Source organism: Aquarana catesbeiana, linkage group LG06, assembly GCF_042186555.1.
Source record: "Aquarana catesbeiana isolate 2022-GZ linkage group LG06, ASM4218655v1, whole genome shotgun sequence".
Lineage (NCBI taxonomy): Eukaryota > Metazoa > Chordata > Amphibia > Anura > Ranidae > Aquarana > Aquarana catesbeiana.
The window spans coordinates 321,766,068-321,785,718 of NC_133329.1; the positions used below are offsets into that span (position 1 = coordinate 321,766,068).

Consider the following 19,651-nt stretch of genomic DNA (forward strand, 5'->3'; position numbering starts at 1 on the left):
ACATGGAAGGATGCCTACAGTAGCATTTTCTTCATAAAAAGGTAGTATTTTTTAGTTACGTTGCTTATGTATTCATTATGTATTCATCCCATAGTTTGTAAAAAAAAAAGAAAACCTGTGTGTTTCTGTCTACTTTAAACAGTATGCAGTAAGAGCTGTGTTCTGATAGCCTAAAGCTATGCTCAATATGGCATGGGTAATGAAAAAAGGTAAGAAAGCTATTGCACCTTCCCTAAAGCAGTGTTTTCAAATCTAGTCAACCTGTGCATTATTAATAAAACCCTAAAAATATGACCTGCGAGGCATACTCAAGGACAGAGGTGGACACTGCCTTAGAATAAAGCAAAGTAGTCTTACCTTAGCAACACCGCAGAGTCGGAAAGAAATGCCCCAACTGCAACATCTATGGGGACATGAAACAAATATGAAAGATTTTCAGGTACCATTCATTAGCTGACCTTGTCCTTAATTGTTAAGAATTAATAGTACCGACTAACACAATTACAAGCCAGCACTGACATATCTGCCCATGTAATAGTAAAAACCTAATTATAAATCCAAACAATGCAACACTATATCAGTGTTATGTATTCTATTGGAGATGCTCCTTATTCTACTCCATAGTACCAATGCCAGATGTTAATGTTCCCATCATTGACTATTCTGCTCTCTTCCTGCCGACAGAAAATTAAGAGATGTACACAAAACCAATAAGTGGGAATCAGAAGAGTGTATATCCTAGTTCTGAACCATGACTATTCCGACTCCATCTACCTGACGCTCTACCTTTGCTTTAGTTTCCTCCACTTATTTTGATGGGTTCAGACTTATCAAGGATTAACTTGTCTAAGTTTGTAAACATTGCATTTATAAAGTAACTTAGGGAATACTCCAAGCATGAGCAGGGGTATATGCTAAGTGTGGACAAAATATTTTTTCCTCAAATTCTAGAAGATTTTCCTACTGCAGAAAAACTTGTCTTGTGCCAAAACACCAGCAGTAATCTATTGCTGACATGATAATGGTGATGGCTTGCATTTTTTCTGTTTTAATACATTTTTATTGAGCATATTAAGTATTACCCTAAGCAAGGAATAAACAGGCATTTTGTTTTACAGCAGTACATAGTTTAATTCACAATAAGTATGCAACAGTTTACTAATGGTGAACAGTAGACTGACATAGCCCTACAACTATTTGCGGACCCACACAAAAACATAGAAAGGCAACCATCACTAAGATGAGTAGTAGAAGTGTGGGCCACACACGAAGATTATTATAAGTAAATGGACAGGACCCATTAGAAAGCATAAGTAATATGGGTAGGTTGCATATGGCTTCAGGGGAGGCATCTCCCTATGTGAAAAGGTCAGAAGAACCCCTTACTATTTAAATAGCAACTGTGACATCATAGCATTAATGTAGAATTGGTACAAAAAATTAGAAGCAAGAAAATAGGGACTAGAGAGGAGGGGGTGAAGTAATGGGTTGGAGCAGAGCCAGGACCAATCCCCGCCCACGAGATGAACCCCCAGATGGTAACTTAAAGCAGTTTAAAGTGACCACAATGGGTCATTGTGATTTCCCTATAGGTTGTTGGAAATCCAAGGAATCCTTATTTTATTATGTAAAATAGCGGCCAATTTGTTGTTGACTAGATACCACTACATCTTTTGTTTGACCTTTGCAATAGTCAGGACGATGCTTTGCATTTTTAAAAGAAATATGCTCCTTGGTTCATAGAGGAAGCCTATGACAAATGGAAATGCCAAGCCTCAGATGCTGACCGGGTACACTGGAAGAAAGCAGGCAAGGCCCTTCATGAAACATAATTTACTGGAAATACCATCTTATGTCATTCGGGATTAAAAATGCATTTCTGTTCTCTAAGAATATATTAGATGTTTTTAATAACTTACCTTGATAACCATTTCCATCAGCATCCAGTCCTTGAGATATTGATTGGCCAAACATGTTCAAGGAATAGCCAAGTGTCTTTCCTTGTATTCTCTATAAAAGGAAATAATGACATTGGTCAGGCATATCAATAAACACACAGACTGATAAATGTGATTCTTAGCTTTGCTGTAGATGTACAGTAAGTATGAAGGAAGACATAGTCAAAGGTTAGTTCCTTCAGGGAATCTTACAGGAAAGAAAGCTTGGGAAGATCACATCAAGCCATTCATATTACCAATTATCGGCAAAATCTTGACATAACACAAAAGACATAACAAGGCATTTATATCTACATGTTATATAAAATGTTGATATGTAGGAGGTGTAATATGAACATGTAATGACTGTCGCGAATAGCACACAGCTAGCTCAGCTTACATTGTCACTGCAGAAGTGGTCATTAAGCTGTCTTTTTTGTGTTTGCAGATTATTATTATAATAATAGTGAATAATGCATCAAATTATACAACAGAATAATTTAACTGTTACTTTGTTAGCTTATGCTGAGGGTGGAAAGCTACTGCTGTAAACACTACTACAGATTATTTAGCCTATTTAACGCAAACCTTTCATGAAAAAACATGGGCTGTTGCTGCTAAGTTCCAACAAAAAAAAAAACTAGATGCCTGGCTTTTACGCTGAACCTTTTATTTCAATGCATAAAAGTTCAGCCTAAAAATAACTAACTCTAAATCTACTGGCTGCCACATTCTAAAACAAATCTATCTAACCCTGTAAAGCAAGAACCGCTATACATACCTTTTCTGCAGTTGACCTGGTCCGATCCCAAGCTGAGTTGACAGCGGCGGCTTCTCTGTATAGGCATGTGCAGAAGAGGCAGCCAACAACGTAGGCCCCATAGTAAGTCTATGGGTGATGTCACTTCCCAGCCATTTTTGGCTGTCTCTTCCACACAGCATCTGCCGCTGGAGACTGGACGGGATTGGCTACAGAAAAGGTATGTACAACGATTTTTGCTTTTTTGCTTTACAGGGTTAGATAGATTAATCTTAGAATGTGGCTGCCAATAGATTTAGAGTTAGTTAGTTTTAGGCTGAACTTCTAGTATAACCACTTGCCGACCATGATATAGCCGAATGATGGCTACAGCATGTGTGTCATATGACGTCCAACCGTGATCATGCCTGCAATCAGACAATGCGCTCTGTGATCAGCTGTGTCCTCTGGACACAGCTATTCACAGATCGGGGTAAAGAGCCAATTAGTGGCTCTTTACCATGTGTTCGGTTAGTGTCCAATCACAGCTGATCACAATGTACCATATATGCTCAAGTACAAGTCGAATTTTTCAGCCCATTTTTTGGGCTGAAAAAAGCCACCTCGACTTATACTCGAGTCATTGAACTTAAAATGCAAGTAATGGAGGAGAAAAGGGGGCGGGGTCGTGCCGCTGGGTTCGCCGACACCGTCACTAGTTTGCTGGGACCGCGGGTTTTCCCAGCAACCAGTGACACTGCGTGCGTGCGCCCACCCCCTGCTCCTCACCGCAGGTCTCGGAGACGAAGACGAGCTCGCACTCACGGGCCGCGAGTAGGGGCATGACGTCACGTGTGCGCCCCGCCCCCCTGCTACTCGCGGTTCCCGGGTCCTGGCTTAGTCTTTTCACATCTTGCAGCTTCCGCAATCCGCCCCTCCTGCATTCAAGGTAGTGTAATGTGGTAATAACTAATGGCTGGGAATATTTTTATTGTGCACCCTGCTGGACATATTTTGTTAAAGGTCACGCTAATGGGCACCTTTTTTATGTTAAGGTTCACTCTGATGGACAAATTTTATTTTAAGGGGAACGCTGATGGGTATATTTGTAATGTGCACACTGATGGGCATATTTTCTTAAGGGGCACACTGATGGACACTTTTTGTTGTGCCCATCAGAGTGCTCTTTAACATAAAATGTGCCCATCAGCATGCACATTAAAAATATACCCATCAGCGTGCCCCTTAAAATAAAATGTGCCCATCAGAGTGCCCCTTAACATAAAAGGTGCCCATCAGCGTGACCCTTATTTTATGTTAAGGGGCACGCTGATGGGCACATTTTATGTTAAGGGGCACTGTGATGGGCATATTTTATTTTAAGAGCAACACTGATGGGCACATTTTGTATTAAGGGGCACTTTGATGGGCAGTTTTTACCTTAGGGGGCACGTTTTGTTGTCCCCATCAGAGTGCCCCTAATATAAAATGTGCCTATCAGGGTGCCCCTTAACATACAATTTGCCCATCAGAGTGTCCCTTAATATAAAATGTGTCCATGGGCAAATTTTATGTTAAGGGACACGCTGTTGGACATATTTTCTGTTAAGGGGCACTCTGATGGGCAAATTTTCTGTTAAGGGGCACTCTGGTGGACAAATTTTCTGTTAAGGGGCACTCCGATGGACAAATTTTATGTTAAGGGGCACTCTGATGGGCAAATTTTCTGTTAAGGGGCACTCTGATGGGCAAATTTTATGGCCGCTGGCAGTCTATATATAATGGACACTGGCAGGCTGTATATAATGGACGCTGGCAGGCTGTATATAATGGACACTGGCAGGCTGTAAATAATGGACACTGGCAGGCTGTATATAATGGACACTGGCAGGCTGTAAATAATGGACACTGGCAGGCCCTATATAATGGACACTGGCAGGCCGTATATAATGGACACTGGCAGGCTGTATATAATGGACACTGGCAGGCTGTATATAATGGACACTGGCAGGCTGTATATAATGGACACTGGCAGGCTGTATATAATGGACACTGGTATATAATGGGCACTGGCAGGCTGTATATAATGGACACTGGTATATAATGGACACTGGCAGGCTGTATATAATGGACACTGGTATATAATGGGCACTGGCAGGCTGAATATAATGGACACTGGTATATAATGGGAACTGGCAGGCTGTATATAATGGACACTGGTATATAATGGACACTGGCAGGCTGTATATAATGGACACTGGTATATAATGGGCACTGGCAGGCTGTATATAATGGACACTGATATATAATGGGAACTGGCAGGCTGTATATAATGGGCACTGGCAGGCTGCATTTCATGGGCACTGGTAGAATGTATATTATGAGCCCTAACACAGGCTGCTCTATGCAAACAGTCATGTCATCACATTCTGCAATATCATCAGCCCGCATTAGGCCTCAAACTATACAAGTCTTTTTTTTTATCCTGTTAGAAATGGATCCCAATACTTCTACTGGTAATCCTGGACCAAAACAAAAACGCAGTTGATACGAAGCTGGTTTCAAACTTAAGGTTGTGTCAAGAGCAGAAGAAAGCAATAACTGTATTGCAAGTAGGGAATTTTGTGTTAGTGAAAAACTAGTGCGGGACTGGCGGAAAATGAAAGCTGACTTGGAAAAGATTCCAAAGGATAAAAAAGCTCGACGTGGTTTAATAACTTCATATGGGGCTCTAGAGACTGAATTGCATAAATGGGTTATGGAGTGCCGTCAAAATGGTTACTGCGTAACACGCATGGGAATTCGCTTACGTGCCCTTCAAATGGCTAAAGATGACAAATTAAAAGCACCAGGCATTGAAAATTTTGTTGCGTCAGCAGGATGGTGTACCCGCTTCATGAATAGGTTTGGCCTATGTTTGCGGCAAAGAACAAAGATTTCACAGAAGTTGCCAAAAGACCTTGATGAAAAAGTGATGTCATTCCATTCATTCATCATAAAACAAAGAAAGATCCATAACTATGACCTGGGAGATATTGGAAATATGGATGAAACACCTATGACCTTTGATCTTCCAAGCAAAAGAACTGTGGCAAGTTTGCGAGCCAAAACTATTTTTCTCAGAACCACAGGAAATGAAAAAAAACATTTCACAGTCGTTCTGTCATGTTTGGCTAATGGAACCAAGCTGCGGCCTGTCATATTTTTAAAAGAAAGACCTTGTGTCAGAGAGCTTATCTGATTGGGCGTCGTCGCGCGCCGGGGCGCGCTGGTGCATGCTTTCCTGCGGGTGCTCGGGCGCCTGCTTCTACGGGCACTGGTGTTGGCATGCCGGCTGGCCGTGGCGGACGCGGTGGTGCACGGGCGTGTATGCCTATGGGCGCTGCTATGCGTTCGCCTGGTGACGCTGGTGTGCATGCCGCTGTCCGGGGGCGCGCTCAGGCGCGTGCGGGTGCACGGGCGCCTGTGCGTAACAGCGCGCGCACGAACGCGGCGTTTGGCGCCAATCAGCCTATTTAGGCTTGCTTCTCCCTCTGATCAGTGCTGCCTGATCAACAGCTCCGTGCCTAGTTCCTGTTTCCTGTTCCTAGTTCCTGTGATTCCTGTGTTCCTGATCTGTTGACAACCCGGCTTGCCTTTTGGACTCTCCTGACCTCCGCCTGCATTTGACTCCGGCCTGTTTTGACTTCACTTCTGCCTGCTCCTTCTGTACCTCTGCTGCCCGCCTGTTTCCAAACCCAGCTTGTGCACTAACCTGTCTCCAGCTCCTGCTCAGCATCTGTTGTCTGTGCCGCTGACTATCATCTGCTGTTTGAAGACTGCTAACCTCCGGAACACGGACTCCTGCACAGGCTCTCATACCACTCGGCACTCGTGGGCCTCCTGTCTGCTCTACCAGGGGCCGCGAGTCGGATACGTAAGGGAGCCTACCCTCTGCCCAAGTGGACTCTCCGGTCTGGTAAGTGAGAGACCTGACACCTTGCCTAAAAAGGTCAAATTCCCACCACGAATTACAGTGCGCGCACATATTAAAGGCTGGATAGAAGACGGAACAAAAAAATGGCTGGAAGAAATTTGGAACGGATGGCCAGGAGCAGCCTTAAAGAAAAAACTGTCATTGCTAGTTTGGGATATGTTCAGAGCCCACACATCTGATGACATAAAAAAAAAATTGGCAAAATCTTCTCAAGTTACTTTGGCCATTATTCCAGGTGGGCTTACATCTGTATTGCAGCTGCTAGATGTGTGTTTAAATAAACCTTTCAAAGACCATGTACGAAAGATGTGGCATGAATGGATGTCATCTGGTCAAGGTCGACTGACAAAAGGTGGAAATCTGATGAAGCCCGACATAGAATTGATAGCAATGTGGGTTCGTGATGCATGGGAAGAGGTTCCAGAGGACATAGTGCAACGCGCCTTCAAGAAATGTGGCATTAGTAATGCTATGGATGGCAGTGAAGACAGCACTTTGTTTGAGAATGACAGCAGTGACGGTGATGACTGCGAACTCAGTGATGATGACAATGTCTATACTGATAACCTCACACCAGCTTCTGCTGAAGCTCTGTTTGGACATACAGATGATGAGGAGGAATCCAGTTTTGAAGGATTTTAACTCTTGTGTTTTAGCTTTGTTGCTGATTGAGCTAAGGTTTTTGTACTTTTAAAGTTATTGTTGATACCATATAGTTTTTATTGACCCTCTTTTCCACTTACAGAGCTAGTTTACTGTTTTTTCTTTGAAATAAATATTCAAAAACATTATTGGTATCTATTTTTATTTTTGAAATTTACAGTTAGCTGCTGCATTTCCCACCCTAGTCTTATACTCGAGTCAATAAGTTTTTTCCATATTTTTTTGTGGTAAATTAGGGCCTCAACTTATACTCGGATCGACTTATACTCGAGTATATACGGTAAACACAAGCCAGTTATCGGCATTCCTTTACTCACGTTGACAGTGTGAGGCGAGGAGAGCCGATAACTAGCTTGTGTGAAAGGGACATCTACACTGGCAATTAGGACACTGATTATCAGTGTTCTGATTATTGGTGCAGTCCCAACAGTGGCCACCAGTGCTGCCTATCAGGGCCCACCAGTGCTGCCAATCAGTGCACATCGGTGCTGTCAATCAGTGCCCATCATTGCCTCCACATCAGTGTCACCTATCAGTGCTGCCTATCAGTGCCCATCAGTGTTGCCTATCAGTGCCCTTAAGTTCCACCTATCAGTGCCCTTCAGTGCTACCTATCAGTGTCCATCAGTACCACCCATTAGTTTTCATTAGTGCCGCCTATCAGTGCCTACCAGTCTCGCCTCATCAGTGCCCATCAGTGCAGCCTCATCAGCGCACATCAGTGAAGTGGAAAAATGACCATGTTTTGCAAAACTTTGTAACAAACTATGAAAAACTTTTTTTTTCATTTATTTAGCAAAAAATAAAAAACAGAGTGGTTATTAAATACCCCCAAAAGAAAGCTCTATTTGTGTGAAAAAAAGATAAATAATTCATATGGGTATAGTGTTGCATGACCGCGCAATTGTCATTCAAAGTGTGACAGTGCTGAAAGCTGAAAATTGGCCTGGGCAGAAAGGGGGTAAATGTGCCCAGTAGGCAAGTGGTTAAGTCACTGATCCAGAACAAGAATACATATTAGGAGTTGTTCCTGGATTTTCCTGATCTGCATATTTGTTCTGGGCCAGTGCCTCAAAAAGTACTAAAGCCAGAGGGTCAACATACCAGCCAGGGAAATAGCGATACCATTGGTCAGTAATAGCACCCCCTATTTCTCGCTGATGATGTGCAGAATTATATAACCAATTTTAAATACATACTGCATCACCTTTCATCTGTTAATGGAGAAAAAAAAACAATAAAATATGGTTGCTGATTGTTTGCACCATAAACTAAACATTTGTACGAGGATATTTTACATTTCTTTAAAGCAGAATTCCCACTAGAAAAAAATGAATGGCTTGTTAAAAGATAAAATTTTTAAAAATGGTACTTTTTCTGCAATACTCATCTTTAAATCACAGCTGTCCCTGCAGTACTTTTCAGCCACTAGATAGTCTCACTTTCCAGGCTTAATGACAGTCAGCATCATTCAACCCTCTTCCTCTATACCCAGGTTGTCATGTGTCCACCCCCGGGATGTCCATGGACAGTGATAGAGAAGCAGCACAATGATGAGCTTATCTCTCTGTTGCTCTGCTTTTTCTATCTATCAACATGCTTTTTGTCAGCACAAAAATTGGTTGGTGCATTGTGCTGTTTCTTCTACTTCTACTCTGAGCTCTGCTGTACAGGGATTACAAAAAGCTGATGCCAGACCCAATGATATACACCTATACTACTTGCTTTAAAAAAAAAATACATTCAATGGTGTATTATTCAGTCTCCTCTACTAATATGTGCATCTTTATTTTGTGTTTTTGTACAAGCTTGTATTAAAAATGTATTGTTTTAAAATGTGTTAAAAAGCATACAATGGAAACTATCCGATTAAAAAAAAAAAACTATGTATTATTTATTACAAATCTGCATTAATTTGTATCTTTTATATCTGCTTGGAGTTCAGTTTTAAGGAAAATGATCAGGCATAGTAGATTAATATAATCCTGCAATGTATGGGCCATAAGCAAGCTCAGATTGAAGTCTTCTTGGTACTTAAAGCCTGCAGAGGTGTGACATTTAAATCTTCAATTGCCAAGGCAAATTCAGGCTGCTACTTTTTAGATACATGAGGTTCCCTTTTCATGATAGGCATGCATCTTCTATGAAATCAACATAAAATGTATATCTTAAAAAAGATACCTGTGTGAATGAATGTGTGATTCCGTTCTCTCTTCCATTGTAAATATATATTGCTCCTAGCAAATTTTCCTCTTGGGGAGCTCCAATAGCCACATCTATTAAATAAAAGCATATTGTGGTACTGTAAATAGAGACGTTAATCACGAACATATTATCAAAAAATGTAGGACAGAACAAATGCTTAAAGCCTAGTAGCCAATGATTCTAAAATGTAAATGACAGTCTAAAAGCTTATGACACTTAAATTCCAGAAACACATGAGTCCACAGATCTTTATACATTGTCTATTGGATCCCACATTGGGTTTACTGATATCTGTAGTACAAATTAATTTGTGTATCCCTGATAACATTATGTTAAAGGATATCAGAGAAAAACTGCTTGAACCATTTTTCCCTTCAGTTTTATCATGTTGGTGTGAATTCTGGCCGCAACCTGTTAATGGTGTACTATAGCAGCTATTGGGTTTTAACTGCTTACAATTAAATGTTATAAAAAATAAAATAAAAAATAAAAGCTGAATAGGAAGGAAAAGCAATTTAAACATGTTATACTAAGAGTAAACACAAGGTGGCAGTGGAGCCCATCACCCATCTTATTAAACACAACAATTTTTTCAACTTAACCACGTACTATTGTAAATACATTGCTGTCACTTTACAATAATGTATTACACATGAATACTTATTTATGCTGCTATTATAATGAAAAAAAAAAAGTTTTAATAACTTTTAACACGTGGCTGCAATTCTATAGATGTATCCTATGTATGCATTATATATACAGTATCTCACAAAAGTGAGTACAGACCTCACATTTTGTAAATATTTTTTTATATCTTATCATGTGACAACACTAAAGAAATGACACTTTGCTACAATGTACAGTGCCTTGAAAAAGTATTCATACCCCTTGAAATTTTCCACACTTTGTCACTTTACAACCAAAATCATAAATGTATTTTATTGGGATTTTATGTGATAGACCAGGGGTCTCCAAACTTTTTAGCCCGAGGGCCACATTGTAGATTTTATAAATATTCACGGGCCGAAAAAAATGTATTTATAAATAAATTAATAAGAATGTAAATAATCTTGTCAGAGCCTTTCCGCACGTCTGTGTCCCCGTCAGAGCCTTTCCGCACTTCTGTGTCCCTGTCAGAGCCTTTCCGTACTTCTGTGTCCCTGTCAGAGCCTTTCCGTACTTGTGTGTCCCCGTCAGAGCCTTTCCGCACTTGTGTGTCCCCGTCAGAGCCTTTCCGTACTTGTGTGTCCCCGTCAGAGCCTTTCCGCACTTGTGTGTCCCCGTCAGAGCCTTTCCGTACTTGTGTGTCCCCGTCAGAGCCTTTCCACACGTGTGTGTCCCCGTCAGAGCCTTTCCGCACTTCTGTATCCCCACCAGAGCATTTCCGCACTTCTGTGTCCCCCACCCTGATTACACCCCCAGATACCCCCCCAATCTGATAACACCAACACCCCCCAGATACCCCCCCAGCCTGATCACCACCACCCTCCCAGATACCCCCCCAGCCTGATCACCACCACCCCAGATACCCCCAGTCTGATCACACCCCCCTCCTCATACCTCTCCCCTAACACACCCCTCCACCATCACACACCTTTGGGTTTTGCAGTCCTGCAGACAGTTACTCCTAGTCCTGCGTCTCCTCCTCCAGATGATGTCAGTGGAGGAATCTGCAGCACACCAGAGTGGGTTAGCTGTCACTGGAGCAGGCACAATACCTCCATACAAATCTGGCGGTGGCAGCTGCACAGAACGGGAGCCTCCTCCATTCCAACCTTGTCCTCTGCCGCCACCCCCCCAGCCCAACCTCGTCCTCTGCCGCCACTCCCCCTAGCCCAACCTCGTCCTCTGCAGCCACTCCCCCAGCCCAACCTCATCCTCTGCCGGACACTCCCCCAGCCCAACCTCGCCCTCTGCCTCCACTCCCCCTAGCCCAACCTTGTCCTCTGCCGCCACTCCCCCAGCCCAACCTCGTCCTCTGCCGGACACTCCCCCAGCCCAACCTCGTCCTCTCCCGCCACTCCCCAAGCCCAACCTTGTCCTTTGCCGCCACTCCCCCAGCCCAACCTTGTCCTCTTCCGCCACTCCCCCAGCCCAACCTCGTCCTCTGCCGCCACTCCCCCAGCCCAACCTTGTCCTCTGTTGCCACTCCCTCAGCCCAACCTCGTCCTCTGCCACCACTCCCCTAGCCCAACCTCCTCTTCTGCTGCCACTCCCTCAGCCCAACCTCCTCCTCTGATGCCACTCCCCCCAGAGTAAAATTTTTGCCCATTCTTCTTTACAAAATAGCTCAAGCTTTGCCAGATTGGATGGAGAGATTCTGTGAACAGCAATTCAAGTTTTGCCACAGATTCTATATCGGATTTATGTGTGGACTTTGACTGGGCAATTCTAACACATGAATATGCTTTGATCTAAACCATTCCATTTTAGCTCTGGCTGTATGTTTAGGTTCATTGTCCTTCTGGAAGGTGAACAAAACGAGGAAGCGCTGCCATAGGTCACACAAAATGATACAGACCAGCTCATTGGATGAGGTAAAACAATCTCAGATAAGAAGCACCTCCAGTGGTTGGGATGTCCATTGGCCCTGCATTATGAGCTTAACCCCATTACTAAGGCCCCTTTCACACGGTCGGACCGTTCAGGTCTGCCTGTCAGTTTTGACGGCGGACCTGAACGGGTGCTCCATGCTAGTCTATGGAGCGACGGATGTCAGCGGTGACATGTCCGCTGACATCCGACCCCGTCCGATCCGCTAAAAGCAGACGGATGACTCTACTTTCAGATCCGTCGCTGGCGGATCAGATCAGGTGAGATCTGATGAAAACGGACATGCTGTCTGTTTTCGTCCGATCTCTCCATAGAAACCAGCGGCGCTCGACCAGCCCCTCCCTGCTCAGTGAGCAGAGAGGGACCTGTCATCCGCCGGCTCAGCGGAGATCAATGGAGAGATCTCCCGCTGAGCCGGCGGGCCGAGGCGGACTCCGTGGAAGCGGATCCGCCTCGTGAGCATGAGGCCTTAGGCATAAGTGAACGGCACATACTGCCATCTTGTGGAGGAAATGAATTATTAACATGTGCAGTTTTTAGAAAAGGTTGGCTCCCCCGTGATGCCCATAGGTTTAACACTATTGAGCAATACAAGCTAATAATCAGAAACAAAATATACATGCGTGTCAAAGAGATGAACATCCGAACATATAAAAATGCATTCATAAACTTGGTTACAAACTTAATTAAAATAGCATATAGGCCAAAATATGGGCCGATAACTAAATTAAATAAAATAAAATTGCCATATGAGCCGAGTTGACTACACACGGCACTTGACTTGAATATTTTTCAATGACACTTTCCAGTGTTGGTAAAAAACCTGTCTTGAACAATATCTTATCTGCATAAATACTCTTAGGGTCAAGTGCCGTGTGTAGTCATCTCGGCTCATATGGTAATTTTATTTTATTTTATTTATTTTTATTTTATTTTATGGGAGATGTGTAAGAATAGTAAAAAGCACACATTCTATAGATTAACGCTCAACTATAACACAAGAAATTAGTTGTATTATAAGGAAGTTAAAGTGGAGTTCCCCCCAAAAATGGAACTTCCACTTTTTGGATTCCTCCCCCCCTCCGGTGTCACATTTGGCACCTTTCAGGTGGGAGGAGGGAGCATATACCTGTCTAATAAAGGTATTTGCTCCCACTTCCTGGCATAGATCACCGCAGTGATTGCGGTGACCTACGCCACTTCCGCCGCCTACCCCGTCCTCCCCTGCTGTATTCTGTGAGACACAGAATACAGCAGGGACCTGTGAGGACGCGCAGCGCGGCTCGCGCATGCGCAGTAGGGAACCAGGAAGTGAAGCCGCACGGCTTCACTTCCTTATTCCCTTACGGAGGATGGCAGCGGCAGCAGCCGAGAGCCGAAGGACGGCTGCCGACACCGCAGGCTCCCTGGACAGGTAAGTGTCCATTTAAAAGTCAGCAGCTGCAGTATTTGTAGCTGCTGGCTTTTAATATTTTTTTTTCAGCAAACCTCCGCTTTAAAGATAAGCAGGAGTAAGATGACATTACTGCACAATTCCACTGTTGTGAAGTATGTTAGGGTGAAATATAATTTTCTAGATGGCTCACAAAACTGGCACTCCCAGGTACTGCACAGTAACAACTATGCCAATAGAAGTTTTAGACTTTTCTCCAACTTTTCTGACTTTCATCCTTGTTTCAGGTTGGTAACCTAAAGCATTAAAACCAGGTGGTCAGCACAACAGTCAGGTAACTAGAATTTTCAGAAGGCTGTCCGCTCAAGTAACCTACAGGGTAGGGTGGTAGTTAGGTAATACAAGTTTTCTTTAAAATACATGGAAACATTTAGTATAAAAAAAAAAAACCCATAGTTTGTACATTTATATATTTGTACGCCTATTAATCACTCCAAATGTTTGGTTATCCTATAAGTATAAGGATATTTAAAGATAGATTTAAAGGAAGATTTGTAAGACTGTTTTATGTTCAGAATCCCAAAACTATACCTCTCACATGTGTACAGATAGAGATAGTGGCGCTAATGCATATTGTGTAAAATTAAGAGTCAAAGCAATGGAATGCCTATGATCCTCTAATTCTACATAGAAAACAATATTATAAATACAACACCCAGTGAAAAGTGTCAATATACATATGAAAAATATAAAAATCATAAATTGTGAAAACTGATCAAGCACAACAGTTGTTTTTCAATCTTCTTGTGTGAAAAATCTTCTACTCTTCCACCACACCATCGTGATAGTGACTCCACTCCCTCTGAAGAGCGCACTCACCAGATTATATAGCCTCCCACTCTCGTGTTCGGCAAAAACGCAATTGAACCACACCTGGGTTGCATGTGATGAACCGTGACTCCAATCAAGCCAGCTCCATATGTGAAAAACAAATGAATAAAGTGCTCCACATAGCGTGATACCGTTTTGACAGATTTATTAAAATCACTCCAAACACACTTCAATGGTTGCACTCACTTTTAAACTGAAACAAATAAGCCTTTGAACAAATCCACAGCAAACAACAGGATCATTGATCCAACGGTGCATCGCGGTCTCAGCGGACCTGAAGTGTATCCTCGTGTATCTCTCACCCAAACTTCTAAGGCCCAGCAGTGCGATCGGTGTAGTCCTTCTCAGACAGCAGCGTCTAATGTCAGTGCGATGGAATGCCGTGTAACCACGCCCCAGACATGTTTCGTCGAAAAGACTTCTTCAAATGTACCATATCACTTGGTAAAGATCTTATGGTACAAACGTTTCTGGTGCGTGGATCACTTACACACTAATGCTGGCCATACTCAGATCGAATTTCGGCTTTAAATTTGTTCTCTGGTTTGGACTTTCAGCACCACTTGGCTCAACAAAAGTTAATTTTTCAATTCAAATTTGATGAGGGAAACAGGTGGAAAATTTTCAGCCAAACAGTGCCACCGTTCATTAAGCATTGTTTAGATATTCTGGCAGCTGCAATTCGAGCTGCCAGAATACAATACCTGGCACTGCAGATTAGTCCATCCATGGTCCAACCATGCTGCTCACTGTGGATGTGGAAATCAAGCGATTACTCTTGTTCAGCTCCTGAGGCTGAACGGAAAAAATCTTAATGTGTATGGCCAGCTTAAGAGTGGCTGTATAAGTGAGCTGACAGTAAGGACATTACTTAACTCCTGAGGACTGCTCACTCCATTATAAAGATAAGTACTTTCACCAAGAACATGCTTGGCAATCTGACAATACTGACATTTGCAACATTAGTCAAAAGTACTGGTGTGTGTCATGGTCTGGGGTCAGGCTTGGAGACCAGTAGCTATAGCAGTAGAGGGACTCCCATCGACCAACAGAATTGGTATTCAAGCAGGTCACCCAGGCTCACCTAAGGTGCAGAGTCTAAGTACTAACCGGTGTTCAGCAGAGCTCCTGATGGCGGAGATGGGTTTAGCTGCATGTAAGTACCAGGTCGCAATCCTCAGGATCGCCCCACCAGGAGGTGGGAAAGCCAGGGTCCAGTAGCAGATATAGCAGGTAAGGATCAAACAGAAGCGTATTCAGTAAACAAGTCAAAGGTAGCAAAGATATGGATGTCAGCAGGAAAGATAAAAGCGAGATACTGCCTGGAGAGAGCACAGTAATCTAGCAAACAGGAGGAGACGTGCCCTAAATCAGGAAGTTCACAGGAGGAGCAAAGAGTTCAAGGTTCAAGACAAACAAGGTTCAAGGCAAGATCATTCAAGGAATTGTCCAAGTAGCTGCCCAGCATTCCAGGCGGCACAGCAAGAAGAGACATTGCCTGATACAGCAGAGGGTCTGGGTTCAAATCCAGGCCCTGGCAGTGTGAAGGATAGCATTAGAATGCTGGTAGGAGTTCCACATTACTGTTAAACTACACTGTATTTCTTACCCCATAAAAATCTGCAGATAGCCACCACTTGTCCTGCTTTTCTTGGCCCAGCATTGGGAAGCATTGTGGTCTGGGCTCCCCTTCTTGATATATATATTCTTGAGAGGGTAACCCAAATATTAATATAAAACCTAAAAAAAAAATCTCTGAATAGTGTACCCTAAATTCCAAGTACATTTTTTTCTAATAAAATATCTGCCTCACAACACAATCAGGAATTACTTAAATGGTTGTGGTAGACTTTGCCATCTGTTATGACTGTGGCTGTTTTGAAGTCCTGAAACTGTTTGTGGTGAATGAAAGCTTTGTCAAGTTCATATTTTTAAAAAAGGCATTTATATGTAAACATCTAGAAAGCTTGGTATAAACACTGAGGATGTACAGGAGCTCTTAAAATATATATGACTTTTTCATTTCCAAGGACTAGTAAAACTCGTGACCAGAAAATACAGAGCCCCTGTTAAATAAGGACTCCAAGAGTCTCTCATCACTGGAGTACCAAGAGTACCAAGAGGTATAGGCAACTATACCAAATGGAAATATTAGGCTTTTCGACAGAACTGGTCTAAGTAAACATATCACACACTTTGTGTGTATTGTATTTTATTTCAATTTCAGACTCATGTACATTGTACATCTTAAATAAACCCCCTATACATAAAACCAGATCCAATACAAAGTTATTTCATGGGAAACACTGGAAATTTATATCCATATTGGATCCACTGACCATTGAAATCGCCCTTTCCAAGGAGTAACAAAGAACTATAATATTCCAATATTAAAAATCATGTTGTATAATCTTTTTAACCTATGTTATGGTTCTGACCACAACCTTTTAGGCAGCTGCTTTAAAATGATTAATATTGCTAGATTTATTGCATTTCCAACCTACTCTCAGAGGGCAGGATCACAATTGTCTAAAGATATGTGTCTTCCCACCAAACCACTTGCAAATCTACAGCTTCATTTCAGAGCCGGTAAATGTTATGCAGGTAAATGTTATATGGTTCAGGTTTGGATTAGGGGGACCTACACTTCAAACAGCAAATATCATTATCCTCCTTCCATTCTATATATTTTGAAGTGGATTTGAAAACTTCAGTGTCAAATAAACTTCTTAAATATTGCATTGCAAAATGATCCTTTACAACCTTTTATATCCTTCCTCACCCACATTGGATACAGTGGGAAAACTACTCCTTCATCTTTTTTTAGAGCTCCCTTACTTTCCGGGGGTTAGCAATGACTAGCAATTCATTTAGACTTATCATAGGGAGTTTTTTCCCCTAGTGCTTCCTTGCATAGGGGATTGAGTAATTGATTGAGTAAAACTAAATTTACTTCAGGTGTTCATGCATTCATAGATACACAGAGACTTAGGAGTAATGGCAGAAAAGACCAAGTGGCTGATTGAGTCTGCAACTTTTTTTATATAATCCGCAAATTGCCTGAAAAAAACAGAAGACTTTTTGTTATACAAAATTTCTCCCTTAGATCTTCAAGTAGAATAATACTTCGCTTTTCTGTTTCAATAAATGTTTATCAAAGCATTTGCAGATCTACCCAGAGCAGGGTATACAAGTAGAGCTTTCATTTTTCATTCAACCAGTGAGTTGAACAAAATACTTAAGGATCCCCCATCCATACAAGCAATGTGGATGTAGAGATCTCCTGTTGAAGGGAGAGGTACACATGGACTGATAGTTGGCCAGTTCCTGCTGCCCCGGGTACAGGTATACCCATCTTTAGGTATATAACCTTCTAGCCCATTTATAATTAAACAAAAGTATTAAAGTGGATGTAAACCCCATTCATGAAATTTGACCTGGGCACATCTATCTGTAGTGTTTATCTCTCTCCAAAGCCCTAAGTCCAGTGTCTTTTTGCTGCTCGGTTCTTCTGTTATCAGCATGATAACTTCTGGCAAGCTCTCCAACAACTGAGATAACACCAGCCTGAAATTTGTGTCAGGGATGGCGCATAGAATTAGATTAGCAGACAGCTGGTCTATTCACAGCACAGCTCTGCACATTTCTTCCTTCCTCTGCCTATGTGGAGAGGGGGTGTGTGCCTTTCCTACAATCAGCTGTCACACGGTGTATGCCAAGAATCCACACCCAGTGGTGGAACAAGAAGAAAAAATTCTAACATGATGTCCACTTTCTAAACAGTCTAGGAAGTTGAAGACAGCATATTTACAAGTAAAACTTATGTAGGGAGATTTGTTTTACTGGGTATATGTGAGGTTTTACATCCACTTTAATTCCCTAGGCCATGTTAAATAATAAATACTACTCATAGCAATGAGAGGTTCAAGAGATATAAGTAGCTCAATGTATAATAAAATCTTGACTTTTTCTGTAAAAGTTGAGCTTGGCCTTGCCTCCCAAGTCTCCCTATTGATTGTTTAATGTGATGGGTAGATTAAATAACAATTAGGAAAACTTTGGAATTGTGTGTGTATTTGTGTGTGTGTGTGTTGGCAAGTTTGACTTTATAAGAAATGCCCTAGGTTTACTTTAACTGCTTGCCGACAGCCGGCTGTCAATTGACGGCCAGGCGGCACGGCTCTCGTTGCGGGAGGGCGTCATATGAAGGCCTCCCATTTAAACAGGGAATGCGCGCGATCGTGTGCACGCATCCCTGTTCCTTCGGTGGTGGCGTGTCACGGAGACACCGCTCGCCACCGAGGGGGGTGAACAGCCATTGGACATGGCTGTTTACCACGTGATCGGCCGTGATGAAGTCACGGCCGATCACAGATAGGTCCACCCCATTGTGCATGGCGCATGCGTGGGATCGCGAGCGCGCTGCGCATGCACGTCGGTGGCGGAGTGTTGCCAGGAATACTATTCGTCACCGACGCCGGTAAACAGCCATTGGCCCCCTGTTTACCCACGTGATCAGCTGTGATCCATTCACAGCCAATCATAAATGTAAACACAGAGCGGTAACTAGCTGTTACCAGCTCTTCTCTCCTCACACACCGTTTCCAGTGTGAGGAGAGAAGAGCCAGAAGCAGTAAGTTACCGATCTGTGTTCTGTAGTGTCTGCACCAACACCACACCTGTCCCATCGCCCCCCCAATTGTCATCTGTCACCCAACAGTCACCACAGTCACCCAATAAAGTGCACCTGTCACATAAGGGACTGCCATCAGTGACCGTCAGCGGTGCACCTGTCACCCGTCACAAATCAGTGACCGTCAGCGGTGCACCTGTCACCCGTCACCCATCAGCCATCACCCGACACCCATCAGTGACCGCCAGCCATCACCCGTCACCCATCAGTGACCGCCAGCCATCACCCGTCACCCATCAGTGACCACCAGCCATCACCCGTCACCCATCAGTGACCGCCAGCCATCACCCATCAGTGACCGCCAGCCATCACCCGTCACCCATCAGTGAAAGCCAGCCATCACCCGTTACCCATCACCTGTTACCCATCAGTGACCGTCAGCCATCACCGATCACCTGTCACCCTTTAGTCACCGCCAGCCATCACCCGTCACCCATCACCCGTCACTGTCCATGGCCTGTCACCCATCAGTGACCATCGCTTGTCACACCGTCATCACCGATCAGTGAACGTCAGCTGCCACCCATCGCACAGCCCATCAGTGACCGTCACCTGCCACCTGTCACACCGCGTCATGTCCAAAAGAGTATACAGCAGTGAG

General features: G+C 43.2%; 1 protein-coding gene across 1 annotated transcript in view; it reads right to left on the reverse strand.

The window, feature by feature from the left end:
* The window catches only part of ITGA4 (integrin subunit alpha 4), a 247,713-nt gene that overhangs the window by 88,969 nt on the left and 139,093 nt on the right, over positions 1-19,651 (reverse strand). The window contains exons 11-13 of the mRNA XM_073633746.1: positions 9,497-9,591; positions 1,920-2,010; positions 358-403 (exon numbers count right to left, since the gene is read on the reverse strand). Of these exons, the coding sequence (XP_073489847.1) occupies positions 358-403; positions 1,920-2,010; positions 9,497-9,591 (232 nt within the window). The remainder of the gene's footprint in view (positions 1-357; positions 404-1,919; positions 2,011-9,496; positions 9,592-19,651) is intronic.